The sequence below is a fragment of the Oncorhynchus mykiss genome, chromosome 4 (assembly GCF_057628025.1).
Source record: "Oncorhynchus mykiss isolate SJ-2025 chromosome 4, ASM5762802v1, whole genome shotgun sequence".
Classification (NCBI taxonomy): Eukaryota; Metazoa; Chordata; class Actinopteri; order Salmoniformes; family Salmonidae; genus Oncorhynchus; species Oncorhynchus mykiss.
The window spans coordinates 37,723,698-37,745,532 of record NC_143025.1 but is presented as its reverse complement, the minus strand read 5'-3'; the positions used below and the strand labels follow the sequence as shown (position 1 = coordinate 37,745,532).

At 44.7% G+C, this 21,835-nt stretch overlaps 1 protein-coding gene and 1 long non-coding RNA gene across 6 annotated transcripts in view; both read left to right on the top strand.

The window, feature by feature from the left end:
* Positions 1-21,835, top strand: part of LOC110521773 (tensin-3) — a 68,516-nt gene that overhangs the window by 33,139 nt on the left and 13,542 nt on the right. For 3 of the 5 annotated variants that reach the window (XM_036968977.2, XM_036968974.2, XM_090231941.1), the window contains exons 6-7: positions 19,586-19,745; positions 20,714-21,216. In XM_036968977.2, coding sequence (XP_036824872.2) covers positions 19,586-19,745; positions 20,714-21,216 — 663 coding nt within the window. Of the gene's footprint in view, positions 1-1,584; positions 1,986-19,585; positions 19,746-20,713; positions 21,217-21,835 lie in introns of those variants that run through there. The other 2 variants (XM_090231943.1, XM_090231942.1) reach the window with 2 other exon arrangements.
* LOC118945798 (uncharacterized) lies at positions 15,314-16,163 on the top strand. Its single transcript, XR_005040913.2, has 3 exons — positions 15,314-15,391; positions 15,549-15,645; positions 15,737-16,163. It is a non-coding gene; the product is annotated as an uncharacterized LOC118945798 (long non-coding RNA).

The window sequence follows — 21,835 nt, the reverse complement described above, 5'->3', positions numbered from 1 at the left end:
TTTGACTCCCCGAGCCGACTATGTGAACAATCTGTTGATGTGCCCTTGAGGCACTTAACCCTAATTGTTCCTGTAAGTCACTCTGGTTAAGAGTAAGAGTTTCTGCTAAATTACAAAAATGTTACTGTAGATAGGAGTTTTGTGAGATGCATTGGTATTCATTGTCCTATTTAGGATGTTTAAGTTTGGGACAAACCAGAGGTAATGGGGAAATAAAGAGATCATTCTCATTCTATCCCATTGACAGAAGCCAGTCCAGCTGATACTGTAAATCATGGTATAATTAACCCACTGTACAGAGATGAAGTGACTTCTGTTGGCAGGATGCCCACATACAAAACAACTACAGTTCAGTGGCCACGCATGACTCCAACAACATCATTAAGTTTGCCGACAGCACAACGGTGGTGGGCCTGATCACCGACGACAATTAGACATCATATAGGGAGGAGGTCAGAGACCTGGCATTGTAGTACCAGGACAACAACCTCTCCCTCAATGTCGGTAAGACAAAGGAGCTGATCTTGGACCACAGGAAACAGAGGGCTGAGCACGCCCCAATTCACATCAATGGGGCTGTAGTGGAGCGGTTTGAAATGTTGAAGTTCCTTCACTAAGGATCTATCACATCCAAACACATCAACACAATCGTGAAGATGGCACAACAACGCCTCTTCCCCCTCAACAGGCTGAAAAGAGTAAAAAAGTTCAACAGCTGCACCATTGAGAGCATCTTGACTGGCTGCATCACTGCTTGGTATGGCAACTGCTAGGCATCTGACCGCAAGGCGCTGAGTGCCTACTACAGAGTGTAGTATGTACAGCCCAGTACATCACTGGGACTGATCTCCCTGCCATCCACGACCTCTATACCATGCGGTGTCAGAGGAAAGACCAACAAATTGTCAATGACTCCAGCCACCCAAGCCACAGACTGTTCTCTCTGTGCACACACACACACACACACACACACACACACACCACATACGCTGCTGCTAGTCAGTTTAACCCTACCTACTGTATATGTACAGTACATAGCTACCTCAAAGACCTTGTACCCCTGCACATCGACTCGATACTAGTACTCCCTGTTTATAGCCATGTTATTTTCTACTCCCTATATACAGCCATGTTATTTGTATTCATTATTCATAGAATCCTTAGCTGGACCCCCTCCATGGCCATAAAAGTAAATATGCAACCCCTGACCTTCAAGAATGCATTGGAGGAAACAGATTGCAGAGGCTCTGTAGAAGACAATGCAGAGTGGTCAGTGAGAGGAAGGGGAGGGGGGCCTACTCTATCTAGACAGAGGGAATACTCTCTCTCTCTCTCTCCTCCCTCCCTCACACACTCTCTCTCTCTCTCGCTCTATCCCCCCCCCTCTATAAAATGCGTACTCAAGCAGTGTCACACCAAGTCAGTAGCGAACAAACAACTATTTTCCAATGAGGAGTGGAGGGGAGTGCAGTGTAGCATAGGAATGGGACACGGTTTGTCTCTGTGTTCTGTTCCAGTTCCTAAATTACTTCCCTCACGACCACAGAAGTTTAACCAGAGAACACACTGCTGCCTTACAACAGAGTTAATAGTCAGAGAGATGAAATGTAGAGGAGAGAGTGAGTGAAAAGGGACAGAGGGGCAGTGAGCAAGTGAAAGTGGGAGGAGAGGGAGAGAACAGACAGTTCTCTCATTTTAATTACTCCCTTATTTGTGCCGGGGGGGCAGACAAACATTCTTCAGCACCATGGAAAAGACCAGCTGAGCCAGAAGGAGAGACAGAAAGGAAAAGAGTGATAGAGGATTCAGTAAAGAAAAAGAGAAAAGTTCAGAGTTTTAGAGAGAGAAAGCGTCAGAGGAGAGAGGGGAGAGAGAGGAGATCTGTTTAGCTGACAGAGCTGTGGCAGTGTGCAGCTCCAGTTTCCTCCAGATAGACACAGTGGGATAGTCCTCTGAACATCTCTCCATCATGACTGCTTCTCTCGGTATGTACTGTTACTGGACACAGTGTGTGTGTGTGTGTGCATTTGTTTTTTATTATGGATCCCTGTTAGCTGCTAAGGCAGTAGCTTCTCCTCCTGGGGTCCGGCAAAATGAAGGCAGTTATATACAATAAAAAAAACATTATATTACAATTCACAACAGATTTCACAAAGTGTGAAGTGTGTGCCCTCAGGCCACTACTCCACTACCACATACACTATTAATATGGATTTGGTGCCCCCTTTGCTGCTATAACAGACTCCATTCTTCTGTGAAGGCTTTCCACTAGATGTTGGAACTTTGCAGCGGTGACTTCTACCATTTAGCGACAAGACCATTAGTGAGGTCGAGCACTGATGTTGGGCAATTAGGCCTGGCTCGCAGTCAGCGTTCCAGTTCATCCCAAAGGTTTTCGATGGGGTTGAGGTCAGGGATCTGTGCAGGCCAGTCAAGTTCTTCCACACTGATCTCGACACACCATTTTTGTATGGACCTTTTTTTGTGCACGGGGAAATTGTCATGCTGAAACAGGAAAGGGCCTTCCCCAAACGGTTGCCACAAAGACTCTCTCCAGATACACTGTCCCCATCCATACAGCCAGCTGGGTTCTCGGTACATCACGCAGACAGGAATAAAGAACTCTATGGGACAAAGAAACGTGGTGGTGTATGTTTCATAATTAACTACTTATGGTTTGATTCTGATAACGTACAAGTAATTTTGTTCCCCCAACCTAGAATACCTCATAATCAAATGCCTACCGTATTATCTCCCAAGAGAATTCTCTTCGGTAATAGTCACAGCCACGTATATTGCCCCTCAAGCCGATACCATGACAGTCCTCAAGGAACTATACCGGACTTTGTGCAAACTGGAAAACACATATCCTGAGGTCGCATTTATTGTAGCTGGGTATTTTAACAAAGCAAATTTGAGGAAAATGCTACTGAAGTTATACCAACACATTGACTGTAGTTCTCGAGCTGCTAAAATGCTCAACCACTGTTACTCCCTCTTCCGGGATGCCTACAAGGCCATCCCCCGCCCTCCCTTTGGCAAATCAAATCACGACTCCAATAGGCAGAATCTCAAACAGGAAGTACCCGTGTTAAGATCTATTCAATGCTGGTCTGACCAATCGGAATCCAAGCTTCAAGATTGTTTAGATCACGCGGACTGGGATATGTTTCCCGGGTAGCCTCTGAGACGTATACACGGACACAGTGACCTAGTTCATAAGGAAGTGTATAGGGGATGTTGTTCCCGCTGTGAATATTCAAATCAAATCAAATCAAATTTTATTTGTCACATACACATGGTTAGCAGATGTTAATGCGAGTGTAGCGAAATGCTTGTGCTTCTAGTTCCGACAATGCAGTAATAACAAGTAATCTAACTAACAATTCCAAAACTACTGTCTTGTACACAGTGTAAGGGGATAAAGAACATGTACATAAGGATATATGAATGAGTGATGGTACAGAGCAGCATAGGCAAGATACAGTAGATGGTATCGAGTACAGTATGTACAAATGAGATGAGTATGTAAACAAAGTGGCATAGTTTAAAGTGGCTAGTGATACATGTATTACATAAGGATACAGTCGATGATATAGAGTACAGTATATACGTATGCATATGAGATGAATAATGTAGGGTAAGTAACATTATATAAGGTAGCATTGTTTAAAGTGGCTAGTGATATATTTACATAATTTCCCATCAATTCCCATTATTAAAGTGGCTGGAGTTGAGTCAGTGTCAGTGTGTTGGCAGCAGCCACTCAGTGTTAGTGGTGGCTGTTTAACAGTCTGATGGCCTTGAGATAGAAGCTGTTTTTCAGTCTCTCGGTCCCAGCTTTGATGCACCTGTACTGACCTCGCCTTCTGGATGATAGCGGGGTGAACAGGCAGTGGCTCGGGTGGTTGATGTCCTTGATGATCTTTATGGCCTTCCTGTGACATCGAGTGGTGTAGGTGTCCTGGAGGGCAGGTAGTTTGCCCCCGGTGATGCGTTGTGCAGACCTCACTACCCTCTGGAGAGCCTTACGGTTGAGGGCGGTGCAGTTGCCATACCAGGCGGTGATACAGCCCACCAGGATGCTCTCGATTGTGCATCTGTAGAAGTTTGTGAGTGCTTTTGGTGACAAGCCGAATTTCTTCAGCCTCCTGAGGTTGAAGAGGCGCTGCTGCGCCTTCTTCACGATGCTGTCTGTGTGAGTGGACCAATTCAGTTTGTCTGTGATGTGTATGCCGAGGAACTTAAAACTTGCTACCCTCTCCACTACTGTTCCATCGATGTGGATAGGGGGGTGTTCCCTCTGCTGTTTCCTGAAGTCCACAATCATCTCCTTAGTTTTGTTGACGTTGAGTGTGAGGTTATTTTCCTGACACCACACTCCGAGGGCCCTCACCTCCTCCCTGTAGGCCGTCTCGTCGTTGTTGGTAATCAAGCCTACCACTGTTGTGTCGTCCGCAAACTTGATGATTGAGTTGGAGGCGTGCGTGGCCACACAGTCGTGGGTGAACAGGGAGTACAGGAGAGGGCTCAGAACGCACCCTTGTGGGGCCCCAGTGTTGAGGATCAGCGGGGAGGAGATGTTGTTGCCTACCCTCACCACCTGGGGGCGGCCCGTCAGGAAGTCCAGTACCCAGTTGCACAGGGCGGGGTCGAGACCCAGGGTCTCGAGCTTGATGACGAGCTTGGAGGGTACTATGGTGTTGAATGCCGAGCTGTAGTCGATGAACAGCATTCTCACATAGGTATTCCTCTTGTCCAGATGGGTTAGGGCAGTGTGCAGTGTGGTTGAGATTGCATCGTCTGTGGACCTATTTGGGCGGTAAGCAAATTGGAGTGGGTCTAGGGTGTCAGGTAGGGTGGAGGTGATATGGTCCTTGACTAGTCTCTCAAAGCACTTCATGATGACGGATGTGAGTGCTACGGGGCGGTAGTCGTTTAGCTCAGTTACCTTAGCTTTCTTGGGAACAGGAACAATGGTGGCCCTCTTGAAGCATGTGGGAACAGCAGACTGGTATAGGGATTGATTGAATATGTCCGTAAACACACCGGCCAGCTGGTCTGCGCATGCTCTGAGGGCGCGGCTGGGGATGCCGTCTGGGCCTGCAGCCTTGCGAGGGTTAACACGTTTAAATGTCTTACTCACCTCGGCTGCAGTGAAGGAGAGACCGCATGTTTCCGTAGCAGGCCGTGTCAGTGGCACTGTATTGTCCTCAAAGCGGGCAAAAAAGTAATTTAGTCTACCTGGGAGCAAGACATCCTGGTCCGTGACTGGGCTGGATTTCTTCCTGTAGTCCGTGATTGACTGTAGACCCTGCCACATGCCTCTTGTGTCTGAGCCGTTGAATTGAGATTCTACTTTGTCTCTGTACTGGCGCTTAGCTTGTTTGATAGCCTTGCGGAGCGAATAGCTGCACTGTTTGTATTCGGTCATGTTACCAGACACCTTGCCCTGATTAAAAGCAGTGGTTCGCGCTTTCAGTTTCACACGAATGCTGCCATCAATCCACAGTTTCTGGTTAGGGAATGTTTTAATCGTTGCTATGGGAACGACATCTTCAACGCACGTTCTAATGAACTCGCACACCGAATCAGCGTATTCGTCAATGTTATCTGATGCAGTACGAAACATCTCCCAGTCCACGTGATGGAAGCAGTCTTGGAGTGTGGAGTCAGCTTGGTCGGACCAGCGTTGGACAGACCTCAGCGTGGGAGCCTCTTGTTTTAGTTTCTGTCTGTAGGCAGGGATCAACAAAATGGAGTCGTGGTCAGCTTTTCCGAAAGGGGGGCGGGGCAGGGCCTTATATGCGTCGCGGAAGTTAGAGTAACAATGATCCAAGGTCTTTCCACCCCTGGTTGCGCAATCGATATGCTGATAAATTTAGGGAGTCTTGTTTTCAGATTAGCCTTGTTAAAATCCCCAGCTACAATGAATGCAGCCTCCGGATAAATTGTTTCCAGTTTGCAGAGAGTTAAATAAAGTTCGTTCAGAGCAATCGATGTGTCTGCTTGGGGGGGGGGATATATACGGCTGTGATTATAATCGAAGAGAATTCTCTTGGTAGATAATGCGGTCTACATTTGATTGTGAGGAATTCTAAATCAGGTGAACAGAAGGATTTGAGTTCCTGTATGTTTCTTTCATCACACCATGTCACGTTGGCCATGAGGCATACGCCCCCGCCCCTCTTCTTACCAGAAAGATGTTTGTTTCTGTCAGCGCGATGCGTGGAGAAACCCGTTGGCTGCACCGCTTCGGATAGAGTCTCTCCAGTGAGCCATGTTTCAGTGAAGCAAAGGACGTTACAGTCTCTGATGTCCCTCTGGAATGCTACCCTTGCTCGGATTTCATCAACCTTGTTGTCAAGAGACTGGACATTGGCAAGAAGAATGCTAGGGAGTGGTGCACGATGTGCCCGTCTCCGGAGTCTGACCAGAAAACCGCCTCGTTTCCCTCTCTTTCGGAGTCATTTTTTTGGGTCGCTGCATAGGGTCCACTCCGTTGTCCTGTTTGTAAGGCAGAACACAGGATCCGCGTCGCGAAAAACATATTCTTGGTCGTACTGATGGTGAGTTGACGCTGATCTTATATTCAGTAGTTCTTCTCGACTGTATGTAATGAAACCTAAGATGACCTGAGGTACTAATGTAAGAAATAACACGTAAAAAACAAAAAACTGCATAGTTTCCTAGGAACGCGAAGCGAGGCGGCCATCTCTGTCGGCGCCGGTTGAATATTAAAACCTACCCAAACCAGAAACCATGGGATAGATGGCAGCATTTGTGCAAACCTGAAAGCTCGAACAACCATATTTAACCATGGCAAGGTGACTGGGATTATGGATGAATACATTGCCTTCCTCCGTAAGGCAATCAAACAGGCAAACTGTCAGTACAGAGACAAAGTGGAGTTGCAATTCAGTGGCTCAGACACGAGACGTATGTGGCAGGGTCTACAGACAACCACGGATTACAAGGGAAAACCAGCCATGTTGTGAACATTGACGTCTTCCTCCCAGACAAGCTAAACACCTTTTCACGCTTTGAGGATAACACAGTGCCACTAACGCAGCCAGCTCACAAGGACTGTGGGCTCTCGTTCTCCGTGGCTGACGTGAGTAAGACATTTAAGTGTCACCTCTACCTTATCTGACACCCTAGACAAACTGCAACTTGCTTACCGAACCAATAGATCCACAGACGATGCATTCGCCATTGCACTGCACAGTGGCCTATCCCACCTGGACAAGAGGAATACCTATGTAAGAATGCTGTTCATTGACTATCGCTCAACAGCAGAGTACACTTCAAGCTCATCATTAAGCTCGGGGCCCTGGGTCTGAAACCCGCCCTGTGCAACTGGGTCCTGGACTTTCTGACAGGCTGCCCCAGGTGGTGACGTTAGGAAACAACACCTCTACTTTGTTTATCCTCAACACAGGGGCCCCACAAGGGTGCGTGCTCAACCCCCTCCTGTACTCCCAGTTCACCCACCCTTTCACGCCTCCAACTCAATCATCAAGTTTGCAGATGACTCAAGAGTAGTAGGCCTGATTACCAACAATGACAAGACAGCCTACCGGGAGGAGGTGGGGGCCCTGGTGGAGTGGTGCCATGAAAATAAACTCAACGTCAAAAAAACAAAGGAGCTGACCGTGGACAGCAGAGGGAGCATGCCCCTATCCACATTGATGGAACCTCAGTGGAGAAGGTAAAAAGCTTAAATTCCTCGGCGTACATGTCATTGACAGTCTGAAATGGTCCATCCACACAGACAGCGGGTAAGGAGGTGCAACAGCGCCTCTTCAAACTCAGTAGGCTGAAGAAATGTGGCATGGCCCCTAAGACCCCCATACACTTTTACAGGTGCACAATTGAGAGCATCCTATTGGGCTGATTCGCTGCCTGGTATGGTACCTGCACCGCCCGCAACTATAGGGCTCTCCAGAGGGTGGTGCAGTCTGCACAACGCATCACCGGGGGCACACTGCCTGCCCTCCAGGACACCTACAGCACCCAATGTCATAGAAAGGCCAAAAAGATCATCAAGGACATGAACCACCCTAGCCACTGCCTGTGGAGAGAAACTGAAAAACATATCTCAAGACCATCACTGTTAAACAGCCATCACTAACATAGAGAGGCTGCTGCCAACATACAGACTCAAATCTCTGGGCACTTTAATACATGGACTTAATACAGGTATCACTAGTCACTTTAAATATCAGCGCTTTAATAATGATTACATATCCTACATTAGTCATCTTACATGTACATATATACTGTATTCTATACCATCTACTGCATCTTGCCTATGCTGCACGACCATCACTCATCCATATATGTATATGTACATATACTTATTCATCCCTTTACATTTGTGAATAAGGTAGTTGTTGTGAATTTGTTAGATTACTTGTTAGATATTGTGGCATTGTCGGAACTAGAAGCACAAGCATTTCGCTACACTCGCATTAACATCTGCTAACCATGTGTATGTGATATAATAAAATACAATTTTACTTGATTTGGATGTCAAGAAGCTTGGCCCCAGTGATGTACTGGGCAGTACGCACTAAAAATCAAATCGAATACATTTGTATTTGTTTCATGCGCCGAATACAACCGGTGTAGACCTTTCAGTGAAATGCTTACTTACAAGCCCTTAGCCAACAATGCAGTTAAAAATAAAAAAAAACCTAAAATATGAATAATAAATAAAAGTAACAAATGATTAAATAGCAGCAGTAAAATAACAATAGCAAAACATAAGTTATTACAGTTTTTAATGTTCCGTTGGTAGTTTAATCTTGCTCGTAAGTCATCGATTTAATTATTCAAAGAGTGCACATTGGCCAATAGAACGGATGGCTGTCGGGGTTTACTCGCTCGCCTACGAATTCTCAGAAGGCAGCCCGACCTCAACCCTCTTTCTCTCTTCACTCCACACTGCCATTTCACACCTGGACAAAAGGAACACCTATTTGAGAACGCAGCTCAGCGTTCACCATCACAGTGCCCACAAAGCTCATCACTAAGCTAAGGACCCGATTCAGTTATACAACTTACTAGGTATCCCCCTTTCCCTTACCTCATGAAGATGGTTGAGAGAATGCCAAGAGCGTTCAAAGCTGTTATCAAGGCAAAGGGTGGCTACTTTGAAGAATCTCAAATATACAATATATATTGATTTGTTTAACACTTTTTTTGGTTACTACATGATTCCATATGTGTTATTTCATAGTTTTGAGGTCTTCACTATTATTCTACAATGTAGAACATACAAATAAAGAAAAACCCTGGAATGAGTAGGTGTGTCCAAACTTTTGACTGGTATTGTATGCTTGAGCTGATAGTGCAGGGTGAGCTGCACACAGTAGACGTCCTACTTACTGGGCCAAACCATTTATTCTCTCTTTTTCTGTCTTTCTTTTCCCGTTCCTTCTCTCTGTGCTTATATTGTGTTATCTCCCTCCATTCTGAGGTTCTGTGAGAGCACCCTTCTCTCCCCCTCTCTCTTGCAGACCCCTGGTATTTACACATGGCTTCTGGAATGTTTCTTGTGTGGTTGGCCTTTCTCTCTCTCGCTGCCTTCTCCCTCTCTCTTTTTTTCCTTCTCTCTCACTCCCTCTCTGTTACTCTCTCTCGCTCCCTCTCTCTGTTACTCTCTCTCTCGCTCCCTCTCTCTGTTACTCTCTCTCTCGCTCCCTCTCTCTGTTACTCTCTCTCTCGCTCCCTCTCTCTGTTACTCTCTCTCTCTCGCTCCCTCTCTGTTACTCTCTCTCTCTCGCTCCCTCTCTCTGTTACTCTCTCTCTCTCGCTCCCTCTCTCTGTTACTCTCTCTCTCACTCCCTCTCTCTGTTACTCTCTCTCTCGCTCCCTCTCTCTGTTACTCTCTCTCTCGCTCCCTCTCTCTGTTACTCTCTCTCTCTCGCTCCCTCTCTCTGTTACTCTCTCTCTCTCGCTCCCTCTCTCTGTTACTCTCTATCTCGCTCCCTCTCTCTGTTACTCTCTCTCTCGCTCCCTCTCTGTTACTCTCTCTCTGTTACTCTCCCTCTCTCTCGCTCCCTCTCTGTGTGTTACTCTCTCCTGTTTGCGTTAGTGTTATTATCTACTCTACTCTTCAATCTGCCCATAACTCTCTCTGGTTTCTCAAATTCCAGTGAGTAGGGAAAGCTTTCAGGCCAAATAAAACAGAGAGGGGGACAGGGGAAGCTGATTTAAAACACAACAGAGAAGAGGATAGGTGAAGTTGATTTAAAGGGACGAGCCTGCTAGTTTGTCTTCTGTGCAGGTGAATGCTTTAGAGTCTAGCTAGCCCCTGAGAGGTCCCGAGAGGAACAATGGGGGAGGAGGTGCTAATGGGGGTATTGTGCACTATTAATTTTGATGAATAACTTCCAGATAGGATGAGAATAATGAGATTGTGTGTGCACGCGAGGTCTCTCTCTGTGTCTCTGTGTGATCCAGTGATTAGCTGTCAGACTGGGCCTCTAAGTGTGTGTGTGTGTGTGTAGGGGAGCGAGCGAGAGCACATTCCTGTGGTCAATAGGGAGTTTTGTGGATGCTAGTGCCTTCGTTCCTGCGTAGTGTGAATGTATGTTTGAGAGAGGGAGAGAGAGAGGTATGTGTGAATGTTTGCTTGCTTTTTAGTGTATGTAGGCTTGCCTGAATATGTGTGTATGCGTGCAGGAATGTGTATACATACATGCGTGTGTGTGTGTGTGTGTGTGTTTGGGGTTCGGCAAGAATCATGCCCATGGTTCGTTTCCATCTAGAAGTGGTACTACATGGTTCTGTCCTAACTGAGGAGTCTTTGTCTTCTGTGTGTCAGACTGTCAGGGACAGACAGCAGAGAGAGAGGAGGAAAACACGCCAGGGGAAAAAGGAGAGTAAAATACTAAGAGAAGAGAAAAGAGGAGAGGAACAGACGAACAGTCAGTTTCCCAGACAGAGATTAAAACTAGTCCTGGGCTAAGTAGTCCCTAAAAACAAACTTGATTTGAACACACCAATGGTAACATCTTATTATTTTACCTAATTTAAATAAGTATCGCCTTGTAACCAATATCACAGACGGTGGGTTCATGGAAGGGAGTGGTTTACATTGCTAGGTAGTCTAGTTGTTCCAAAATTTGACTGCACCGTGTCAGAAAATATAATTTGTGGTTTCCATTATTCATCTAAGGCAAAGATACCTGAATGTTTCCGCTTTCATCTGGTTTGGTGCAGGCCCCCAGTGTCTGGTCTGGAGATTGAAGTCACAAGCTCGGCTGGAAAAAGCTCTGGTCTGCCTTAGAAAGCCTATGTACGACAATATTTTGGGATATTTATTTTGATCAAGTTCAATCCCCACAGTGAATTATTTTAAAGTTTGCTACAAATAAATACATGTCATTAAATAGTGATCTATTCTGACTACTACATTGGTCGTTTGTCTGTCCAGCAGGCTAGGATCGGAGGTTCCCTGTTGACTCTCAGCAAGGATGAAAGTGACTACATTGACCGTAATCCTTTGCTAGTTACGGCCACTTTCACCCCCCATTCACCAATATCGCGTGCTTCAAATTCAAATGCTTCCGGCTTCATGCGCCATCAGAAGTTTTCAGTGGATTACGTCAGCGCTATAACTATATACTGGTGGTAGCTAACAACTGGCTAGCTACATTGTAAAAAAATTCCTGTAAATTACTGGCAGCACAGAAGCCAGTAAATTGCCGTAGAGTTTCAGGACCTTTACTATAACACACATTTTCAGCTTATTACTTGAACACCTAACTACAGCAACATGCTGAATTTACAATGCATTACTGGAAGGATATTGGTTAGTAAACTGTCTCAGATTTACAGTCGTCAGGATGTCATGTGATGATCCCAGATAGTCCTAAACCATCCCAAACCATTATATGTAAAGTAATAAAATGGCATGGTGGTTTTAAAGGTCCCGAACAATCATTCTGATTCCCATGTAAAATAGCCTTTCGAGTGACTAAAGCATTTAGCAAAAACACAAATGTTTTCACATGTGAAATGTCACATTCGAAGTGTTCCAAATACACGTTTTTCACTTATGAAATGTCATGTGAAGTGTTCCAAAAGCAAGTGGTTTCACACGTCTAATGTATTTATTTAGCAAGAATACATTTATCCACTGCTAAACGTGGCTCAGAATTAAGTCAATAATTCTACGATTATCTGACAACACCAACGAAAAAGTAGCAGTGCTCAGGGGGTACTTGATTGAGTGTGCATAAATGCTCTTGGGATTTGAACATTCAACCGTTTGGTCTGGAGCTCATTAATGTCTCAGCAGTGCCACCAGACATTTATTTGTTGCCAAGAACATACGCTGAGTATACCAAACATTTGGAACCGCTACTTAATTTTTTAAAGCTACTTTATTAACTGGAGCTGATAAAGTGTGAGGTAGAGGTAGAGCGAGGTGACGCTCTAGCACGTGCTGGGCTGTGTGTGTTGGTTACTGTGAGTGTGAGAGAGTGACACAGCCCTTACAAAATGTACCATGGTACTACTATGTTACTTAAGCAATAAGGCCCGAGGGGGGTTGGACTATGGCCAATATACCATGGCTAAGGGCTGTTCTTAGGCACGACACATCGCGGAGTGCCTGGATACAGCCATTAGCCGTGGTATATTGGCTATGTACCACAAACCCCTGAGGTGCTTTATTGCTATTAGAAACTAGAGCAGTAAAAGCAAATGTTTTGTCATACCCATGGTATACGGTCTCATATACCACGGCTGTCAGTCAATCAGTATTCTGGGCTGGAACCACCCAGTTTATAATTAAGCAATAGGACATGAGGGAGTGTGGTACTGTATATAACCAATATACCCCGTCTAAGGGCTGTTCTTACGCATGACGCAATGCGGTGTTGCTGGATACAGCCCTTAGCTGTCACGATCTTCGTAAGAAGCGGACCAAAGCGCAGCGTGGTGTGAATGCATCATTTTAATAGATGACGAAAAAACACGAAGTAAACTGTACAAAACAATAAACGAATAACGACCATGACGCTATAGTAAGAACTGTGCTGACACAAGCAACTAACATAGACAATCACCCACAACCCACAATGACAAAACAGGCTACCTAAATTTGGTTCCCAATCAGAGACAACGACTAACACCTGCCTCTGATTGAGAACCATATCAGGCCAAACACAGAAACAGACAAACTAGACATCCAACATAGAATGCCCACTCAGATCACACCCTGACCAAACAAAACATAGAAACATACAAAGCAAACTATGGTCAGGGCGTGACATTAGCCATGGTATATTAGCCATGGTATATTGGCCATATACAGGTGTCTTATTGCTATTATAAACTGGTTACCAACATAATTAGAGCAGTAAAAATAAATGTTTTGTCATATCAGTGGTATACCACGGCTGTCAGCCAACCAGCATATAGGGCTCAAAACACACAGTTTATAATTACATTTATACCATGGTACTACTAGAGTACTTTCGCTTATACAGTGGTATAGATGTGGATCATGGAAATACCATTGCGTCAACCTCCATTATACATTCTACCATGTTAAAGTACAATCATGCTAAATGGTAGCAAAAATGATCATAGGGTACCATCTTTATTATTTGTGCGTTACCGTAGCACAATGGCAGTATAATGCATTAAATAAATAAACCCCACAAGGTCAAAAGAGGTTGGTTGGTATTATGTTGATAACTTTTTATACCAGTATGGGCGAGTTTCTGATAAAGTCAGAGGTCCTAGTTTGTCTGTAACAGCGAAGAAAAAGGGAAATACAGTGGTTGCTCCACTAAAAGTTTAGTGATTGTGCTGCGGCACTTAGAGGTAGTTTGTGGTTTAGTACTGCACCCTGCGTCACCACTTCACTCCTCCAGACCAGCGCAAGGGGGAGTTAGAGCACTGATTATGCTTTTGGGTCCCAAGGCGCTACTGTGTCTCTAACTGACAATGAATGGGAGACATAAACCTAAATAGAAATGGATAATTGTGCACGACTTCAGTATTACTTACTCAACTGTTGTTACACTAAGGTTTTTATTCTAAGAGAAACTTAGACCACGCTTAGAGTGTGGAAATGTTTTTGCTCTTACTGTAGTACCGCCTCAGTGGCGCAGCGGTCTAAGACACTGCATCACAGTGCATACTGTGTCACTACAGATTCTGGTTCAATCCCTGTGCCGGCCTCAACTGGGAGACCCAAGAGATGATTGTAGGTTTTTGGTTTCTCTCCCTTTAAAAAGAGAAATAAATCATTCAAAATAACAAACTGGCTGTATTTACAAATTAGTAACTATGTCTCACCCCATGTTCAAGAATGGCCTTTTCTTGCTCATTTTACGTTATTTGAAAACAAAATATTCTCCAAAATGTATTGTTATTTTTTAAACAATGCTATTATTATTATTAATTTAGAATTATATAAAAGCCCCTTGGATATTCTCACAGACATATTTTTAACCCTGTTATTAGCAGGACAATATATATTGGTCATACTGGTCATGGCTCCCGTGTGGCGCACAATGGGATTTCCTTTGCAGTTCTCCAGCTGTATCCACTGAAATAGTGGTGGGCGCACGAGGTTCAAGACATGAGGGCAAGGCAGAGCCGCGCACAGAAGATGGACCTAGCCTATGGGGAATGGAGGAGGAGGAAGGGGGGGGGGGGTGCTACCCCGCCCCACCCCACCGGGTAGCACAGAGCCACACTTTAAGGGGCATTGCACTAATAATGGCGCTGACTAGGGAAACGTTCCCGCTGTTGGTGCCAGTTTGCATGTTCAAACTAAAACAATGCAACTAATAATGGCGTGAAAAATGTCTCTTTGATATTAATTCGGAGGACAGATATTATTAAATATTAAAGCATTAGACCTCTCACTAAAAGCGTCAGTCAAAAATAAATGAAAAGCACACATTTATAAATCCCAAACTCTAAACATAATTTAGAAAGGTAGATACAAATTATTTGTGACATTGTGGTTACAATAAAGAATGTAAATAAGATGTAAACAATATGCTCTGTTTTTACTTACTTACAGTAGTGATGGAAAGCTGGTGGCATTTTGAAAACAGGTTTTCAAACACTTTTAGCCTGATTAGCAGCATAATCAAAGTGAAGACAATATGCTGTATACTTACGGCCTATTGTAAGCTGAAAGTCAGACCTGTCCAGTACTCACCCCACCACAAACTCCAACACAGTTACCGTTCAAAAACGAGCTGTTTATCTAAAAAAAAAAAGAGGACAGACGAAATGGACATCGTTTTCATCAAGCCAGCTTCTTTCTATGGCGCTATCTGTTCTAGGGTTAGGACCGTAACCACGAGAGGACTTTACAATGAGGCAGAGCTGATCACCAAAACTAAAGGTATTTTGGTTTCAGTGCATTTTCTTTAAAAAAATGTTTATATAGCCTATCAATATGTAGGCATACTGTGTAATAAAATTGATAATTAAATAAAAAGTTAAATAAAAATACACAATACAAACTATTGTTTACTAAAAACGTAAATGTGTTTTTGCAGAGCATACAACCATGCCGACAACCATTCGTGGAGATCAGTGGAGAAAGGGCTGGACAACGGGCCGCACCGTAAAAAACGCATGGTTGCCAAGAAAGCGGTTAGTTTTGCTAGATTCTTAAAATGTGTACGCAGCATATGTGTGTTGGAGTCACTTTTAATTCTTAATTGATCTACCATTTCTATCACAGACCACTGTAATCGATGGGGCTCAGGGTGGTACCATTCTGCTCATCTGATGAAGATGCACATGGATCAGATTCAAACTTTGAAGACCGAGATCGAGTCATTAAAGGCAGACCAGCATAAAAAAAACATTGCCGCCCAGATCTAGTGTGTGTGTGTGTGTGTATGTGCCTGTGTGTGTGTGTGTGGCTGTTTGTGTGTGTCCTCGTGTGTGTGATTGCATCATGGAACGTGTAATTGCTGTAATTTGAGAATGGCAGTGACATCAGCTCCTCTTGACTGTTGACCATTAACCTCTAAAGTTTAAGGCCTGTGACTGATCCTCTTCAATCTCAGAGGGATCAGCACGGGGTCAACGGTCTACACAAGTCTAAGGGCCGAAACCTGTTGCTCTTACTTTTAACAATAAAGAAGCACTTTTATCAACTTCCACTGCCCTCCAACAGTTGTTGTAATTACTTTTCACTTCAATTTGTTCCTTAATTAATGCAATTTGGTTGGACAGTGTGGTAGCGGCAGTGGCTCCTTCCCCAATACTCCAGACAGAAAGAGGGGATAAAGGTAGAGAGATGGATGGATGTGATATTAGGTTGCATCATCAGTTTTGCTTATCTCGAAAGGAGTTCTCCTTTAACATGTTAACCATCCTAGGAATACGTGGGACGCACACATATACACGCACCCATCGACATACAGTTGAAGTCGGAGGTTTACATACACTTAGGTTGTAGTCCTTAAAAGTTGTTTTTCAACCACTTCACAAATTTCATGACACAAGTCATTTTTCCAACAATTGTTTACAGACAGATTATTTCACTTATAATTCACTGTATCACTATTCCAGTAGTCAGAAGTCAACATACACTAAGTTGACTGTGCCTTTAAACGGCTTGGAAAATTCCAGAAAATTATATCACGGCTATAGAAGCTTCTGATAGGCTAATTGACATAATTCGAGTCAATTGGAGGTGTACCTGTGGATGTATTTCAAGGCCGACCTTCAAACTCAGTGCATCTTTGCTTGACATCATGGGAAAATCAAAAGAAATCAGCCAAGTCTGGTTCATCCTTGGGAGCAATTTCCAAATGCCTGAATGTATCACGTTCATCTGTACAAACAATAGTACACAAGTATAAACACCATGGGACCACGCAGCCGTCAGACCGCTCAGTAAAGAGACGCGTTCTGTCTCCTAGAGATGAACGTACTTTGGTGCGAAAAGTGCAAATCAGTCTCAGAACAGCAGCAAAGGACCTTGTGAAGATGCTGGACGAAACAGGTACAAAAGTATCTATATCCACAGTAAAACGAGTCCTATATCGACATAACTTGAAAGGCCACAGCAAGGAAGAAGCCACTGCTCCAAAACCACCATAAAAAAGCCGGACTACGGTTTGCAACTGCACATGGGGACAAAGATCGTACTTTTTTGAGAAATGCCCTCTGGTCTGATGAAACAAAAATAGAACTGTTTGGTCATAATGACCATTGTTATGTTTGGAGGAAAAAGGGGGAGGCTTGCAAGCCTAAGAACACCACCCCAACTGTGAAGCACAGGGGTAGCAGCATCATGCTGTGGGGGTGCTTTGCTATAGGAGGGACTGGTGCACTTCACAAAATGGATGGCATCATGAGGAAAATTATGTGGATATATTGAAGCAACATCTCAAGACATCAGTCAGGAAGTTAAAGCTTGGTTGCCAATGGGTCTTCCAAACGGACAATGACCCCAAGCATACTTCCAAAGTTGTGATAAAATGGCCTAAGGACAACAAAGTCAAGGTATTGGAGTGGCCATCACAAAGCCCTGACCTCAATCTTATAGAACATTTGTGGGCAGAACTGAAATAAGCATGTACAAACCTGACTCAGTTACACCAGCTCTGTCAGGAGGAATGGGACAATTCTGCCAACTTATTGTGGAAAGCTTGTGGAAGGCTAACAAACGTTTGACCCAAGTTAAACCATTTAAAGGCAATGCTAACAAATACTAATTGAGTGTATCTAAACTTCTGACCCACTGGGAATGTGATGAAAGAAATAAAAGCTGAAATTAATAATTCTCTCTACTATTATTCTGACATTTCACATTCTTAAAATAAAGTGGTGATCGTAACTGACCTACGACAGGTAATTTTTACTTGGATTAAATGTCAGGAATTGTGAAAAACTGAGTTTAAATGTGTTTGGCTAAGGTGCATGTAAACTTCCGACTTCAACTGTACATGCATTCTCTCACCTCCCCAGGCCAGATTGGCACCAGCTTTTAGTTTACATTGAAAGTGTAGAGTAAGGTCACCATTAACATATAGAAAGTTTGCATCCCAAATGCCATCCTATTCCCTATATAGTGCACTACTTTTGACCTGTGTGTGTGTGTGTGTGTGTGTGTTTGTGTAAGTAAGTAATCTAATAATGGAGATGACAAGAGAGGGTTTAATTCAGCCTAAATTCCTCAACATAAAGTCAATGGAGAAGAGGGAGAGTGAGATGGGATGAAAGAAAAGGAGAGAAGGAATAAAGAGAGAGAGCTCAAGAGAGACAGAGAGAGAGAGGTGGGGAGAGTGGGAGGGGGCTGTAGTGGATACAAGGAGGTCTTTATGATGGATACATTTTTTCTTCATTACTCACACTGCTTCTCCTGCCTGAAGGGGCTTGTTTGTAGGATCTTTGGAGAATGACATCAAATGTTCAGTCTTTAAATGAAATAGGTTAGCTTGCACCATGACAGTCCCAGTCAGGTTGATTGTTATCATGGTGCTGTCAGGGTTGTCGGTCTCTTTTACTTTCACCCATAGTGAGAGCAGACTGCTGAGCGCCATACATTTGGCTGGTCAGTGAGAGAGATGAAATTACTCACATCACCGTTTTTGTACAGGTCTGTGAAAAGGGTTTCTGGCCTCCCCTTTAGTAGTTTCTGTTGAAAAGCTTTCCTTGTGTCATTTTTTGGTCTCTGGAGGGTAGAGAATGGACTCAGCGCTGAGGGAACACATGGTGCTCTGCTGCCCTGTTCTGCTGCCTGGTTGCCATGGCAACCATTTTTGTTTGTCTGCTTATGTTGCAAGTTTACTCTAATTTAGCTTAAAATATCTTAAATGGTGAAAAATCTTTACACACACAAAAAAATATACATTTAAGGTTAGAGTCCATGTTGCTTTTTGGTTTATTCACTCAGTTTGGTCATTTGATGTGGTTGTGTTAGCTGCACTTGCTAGGTTTGTTCTAGCTACATTTTTTGCTCTGCTGGCTATGTTTTTGTTGTGTAGCTAGTTAAGGAGAGTAAAAACTACTTCATTTGAGGCGCAAAGTTTTAAAAAATATATTCAGAATGAATAGAGTTGTTCATCATGTCTTGTCTTGAATTATTTTTAGATTGGAGATGTTCATCTCATTTTAAAAACAAAAAACAGATAAATCAGGAGCTCTTGCTGAGCATGTCTGTTGCTCTCTCTCTCTTGACAGAACATATGGCTGGAGTACAGAGCCAATACAGAGGATTTGGTGAGAACTCACAAAGAGCAGTGTGTAAGAAAATATCTCAGGGACTGTTAATCTGAGACTTGATACAGTAAGATAAATTAGAAGCAAACGTATTTTGGAAGTGGGGAAATGAACAGATTATGTTAAAGGATGACCTTCATACAAACCTCCAGTCACATACTGCACTGTATGCACCATAGAGTTGGATAGAGGGCACATTTGATCCAAAGCATGTTTTAGCATGGGCAGCTATTCAGAGTCTCAAAGATAAGAGATGAGCTCTCTCGTAGACTAGTATGCACCTATCTGTAATGTTAAAGGGGAAGCCATGCCACAGTTTTAAAGGGATGCTGTTGTTTTTATTTTCTTGCAGATTCCCGAAGTTTCCTGGACGGTAGTATGAACCAAACTCCAGCCTCGTCGAATGGAGAGCTTTTCTGCTCGGAAGTGTCCTTCACTCCCGCCACCTGTCAGAGAATGTTCGGATCCATGCACTCTGTACCGTCAAGGAGCACCCTCCCACACACTAACAGGTACTGTCTTCTTTCAAATCAAATCAAATCAAATGTATTTATATAGCCCTTCGTACATCAGCTGATATCTCAAAGTGCTGTACAGAAACACAGCCTAAAACCCCAAACAGCAAGCAATGCAGGTGTAGAAGCACGGTGGCTAGGAAAAACTCCCTAGAAAGGCCAAAACCTAGGAAGAAACCTAGAGAGGAACCAGGCTATGTGGGGTGGCCAGTCCTCTTCTGGCTGTGCTGGGTGGAAATTATAACAGAACATGGCCAAGATGTTCAGATATTCATAAATGACCAGCATGGCCGAATAATAATAAGGCAGAACAGTTGAAACTGGAGCAGCAGCACAGTCAGGTGGACTGGGGACAACAAGGAGTCATCATGTCAGGTAGTCCTGGGGCATGGTCCTAGGGCTCAGGTCCTCCGAGAGAGAGAAGGAGAGAATTAGAGAACGCACACTTAGATTCACACAGGACACCGAATAGGACAGGAGAAGTACTCCAGATATAACAAACTGACCCTAGCTCCCCGACACATAAACTACTGCAGCATAAATACTGGAGGCTGAGACAGGAGGGGTCAGGAGACACTGTGCAATGTTCACACTGCAATGTTTTTGTGTGTGTGTTAACTGTAGCTACATTTTGTCACGCCTGCTCCCGCTCCCCCTCTCTGGCGCTCAAGGATGCCCGGCTGCCCATCATTACGCACACCTGTCAACATCATTACGCACATCAGCGCTTCATTGGACTCACCTGGTCACTTTGTTGATTGCCCCTTCTATATCTGTCTGTTCCTCAGTTTGTTCCCCGTGTCAGCGTTATTGTTGTCCCTTGTTCAGACGCTGTCCTTGTTTGTTTCATGTCTGTTTATGCATTCAATTTTCACTCCCAGTACTTGCTTCTCGTCTCCCAGCTGCTGTCCTTACACATTTGTGCTTATACTTGATCATCCCCTTCTCTCTCTCTCTCTCCTCAGCCAAACCCCACCTCCAGTGTGGCTGGACAGGACTCCTATGTTCCTGTCCTCCCCATTCCTCCCCCCTTCCTCTTCCTCTCTTTCTCCCCTCAGCCTCCTCAATGCACACAGATCTCCCCTGGGGGCCCAGAGGGACCTGGAGGGGTCTGGGGGCCAGAGCCGGGGTGAGAGGAACCAGGATGCCCAAAGCCAGGGGGATATAGTCTCTCTGCTGCTGGGGAATGGACATCTTGGTCTGGAGGACAGCCTGTTGGAAGCTGTGGAGGGGCTGGGGGGCCTGGATCTAGGCCTGGGGCTTGGAGAGGATGGACTGACAGGACTGCCACCCGTGCTGCCTGAGAAGAGGGTACCAGGGCTGGCTGGGTCCCGCTCCCCCTCTCTCAGTGGATTATCCAGCCCCCACAGTGGTAGTAGTCTCAGCATCCCCTTCCCCTCAGCCATGACCCCAGCCCCTTTCAGAGGACTCAGCCCTGGTGGTGGTGGAGGCCCTTTGCCTGGATCAGGTACACATGCATGCAGATACACACACAGGCAGACACACACACACACCATCATTCCTGTTCCCAAAAAACTCTAAGGCATCCTGCTACGATTACTACCGACCTGTAATAATGAAGTGCTTTGAAAGGCTGGTCATCGCACACATCAACTCCATCCTCCCAGACATCTTCAACCCACTCCAATTTGCATACCTCCCCAACAGATCCACAGATGACGCATTCTCTATTCCACTCCACACTGCCCTCTTCAACCTCACCAACGACTGACTATGAGTCTACCAGTCTCTCCCTCAACTTCAGAAAGACCAAGGAGCTGACTACAGAAAACAAGGGCGGGTGCACACCCCCATCCACATCGATTGGGCCATAGTGGAGACGGTCCAGAGATTCAAGTTCCTTGGTGTCCACATCACTAAGGACTTAACATGGTCCTCTCACACCACAACAGTTGTGAAGTAGGCATGGTTTGGCATAGCCCCTCAGATCCTTAGGAACTTATAGCTGCAGCATTGAGAGCATCCTGACTGGCTGTATCACCGTCTGGCATGGCAACTGCACCGCACTTGAACAAAAGGCCCTATATTATGGACGGCCCAGCACATTACTCAGGGTGAGCTCTGTC